This window comes from Papaver somniferum, chromosome 3, assembly GCF_003573695.1.
Source record: "Papaver somniferum cultivar HN1 chromosome 3, ASM357369v1, whole genome shotgun sequence".
Taxonomy (NCBI): domain Eukaryota; kingdom Viridiplantae; phylum Streptophyta; class Magnoliopsida; order Ranunculales; family Papaveraceae; genus Papaver; species Papaver somniferum.
In genome coordinates this window covers 77,042,449-77,044,436 of record NC_039360.1, presented here as the reverse complement: position 1 = coordinate 77,044,436, position 1,988 = coordinate 77,042,449, and the positions used below count along the sequence as shown (strand labels likewise).

At 40.2% G+C, this 1,988-nt stretch overlaps 1 protein-coding gene across 1 annotated transcript; it reads right to left on the bottom strand.

The window, feature by feature from the left end:
* Window positions 1-332: 332 nt before the first annotated feature.
* On the bottom strand, window positions 333-764 carry LOC113359652 (uncharacterized mitochondrial protein AtMg00860-like). The gene has a single exon (XM_026603244.1). It carries the CDS (start codon window positions 762-764, stop codon window positions 333-335), a length of 432 nt encoding a protein of 143 aa, XP_026459029.1.
* Window positions 765-1,988: the final 1,224 nt, after the last annotated feature.

Below are 1,988 nucleotides of genomic sequence, written 5' to 3'. Positions count from 1 at the left end.
GTTAGAGTCCTCGGTCAGTAGTACTCTGGATAAGGCATCTGCTACCTCATTCTCAGTGCCCTTTTTATACCTCAACTCATAGGTGTATCCCAAGAGTTTTGAAAGCCATTTCTGCTGTAGAGTTGTGTGAATTCTTTGTTCCAGAAAGTACTTAATACTCTGATGGTCAGTATATATGATAAACTGATTTCCCATTAAGTAAGTTTTTCACTTAGTCACTGCCATGACCACTACCATCATCTCCTTTTCATATGTTGATAGAGCCAGTAACCTGGTTCTCATTCCCTTGCTAAAAAATGCAATGGGTCTTTTGTTCTGCATCAGGACAGCTCCTACCCTTTGTCACAAGCATCAGTGGACAACTCAAATGACTTTGAGAAATCTGGTAATACAAGCACATGAGTGGTTATCATAGCTTCTTTCAGTTGTTCAAATGACAGTAGGGCTGCTTCATTCCATAGGAAGTTATTCTTCTTAAGCAAGTCAGTTAGAGGCTTATAAATTATTCCATACCCCTTTACAAACTTCCTGTAATACCCTGTAAGGCCCAAGAACCCTCTCAATTCCTTGGTAGTCTTTGGTGTAGTCCAATTCTTCATACAAGAGATTTTCTCAGGGTCTGCAACTACTCCTTCCCCATTTATGATGTGACCCAGGTACTCAATTTGTGACTGTCCAAAATAGCATTTACTTAACTTGGCACAAAGAGAGTGTTCCTTGAGAAGAGACAGAGTTGAAGTGAGATGTTGTTGGTGAGTCTTCATGTCAGGGATGTATATCAGAATGTCATCAAAGAATACTAATATGAACTTCCTCAAAAAGGGTTTGAATACATAATTCATCAAAGCCTGGAAACTTGCAGGAGCATTACCAATCCAAATGGCATAACTAGAAACTCATAGTGCCCCTGGTGAGTCTTAAAAGCAGTCTTGTGTGTATCTGACACTGCCACTCTTATTTGATGATACCATGCCCTCAGATCAATTTTAGAAAAACGCTTGAGCCTTTTAGCTCATCTAGTAACTCCTCAATAACTGGAATGGGGTACTTTTCCTTTATAGTTATCTCATTTACCCTTCTATAATAGACACAAAATCTCCAAGTATCATCCTTCTTTTTAACTAATAAAATTTGGGAAGAGAAAGGACTGTGGCTAGGTTTGATAATTCCAGCATTTAACATTTCTTGTACTAGCTTCTCCACTATCTCCTTCTGCGCATAGGGAATCCTATAGGGTCTTTGATGGACACATTTATGTGTCTAATTTGTCCTCAATGTTCCGTATTGTTAGTACTCGATTTCTTACTTATTATGGTATTTTGTGTGTTTGTAGGTATTTTTTGGAAATAAATATTGTTGGAAAATTCGGCTCGAAAAGTTGCTCGGAGCACCCACGGATGACATTTGCTATATGGACCCCAGAATTGGCTAAGGGGCACCCACGACTATCTGTATCCCAAATGTGCATTAGCACCCACCTGATATTTCCACCCCCAGCTGTTGGATAAGGGGCACCCTTCTTCATCATTTCAAATTCGAGTTTTGGCGGGAAAATGGAGTAGTGGACTGGCAGAATTTGGGTTCACCATTTGGACGTGATATCTAAATGGCTGATTTTTGTTGGATGGGCTCGATTCAGCTAGGCAGGATTGGTATGGGCTTTTGAATCAGTTAAAAGTGGCTGGATAATCCATTGGGAGCAAGACAGAGGAGTTGATATTCACGGGATATTTGGTCGGATTCTGCATGATGAGTTGGCCGGATTTGTTACCTGTTTTGGATTGCTACCACCCTGTTATTACCAAACAGGAATGGTAAGTTAGTTGGATTCGAATAAATAGTGAATTCCAGCACACAACCAACCACGAGAGTATCTCAGATATTCTTATTATGTCCCGAGTCAGATGGTTATGTTTGGTAATTCGCGCGTGGATAGAAACAGTTTTACTTATGCTAGAACGTGAAACCAATTCCCTGAGAGAGTGTCG

Excerpts from the sequence above, each read along its gene's own strand:
- LOC113359652 (XM_026603244.1), bottom strand. The coding sequence starts at position 764 with ATGAAGACTCACCAACAACATCTCACTTCAACTCTGTCTCTTCTCAAG.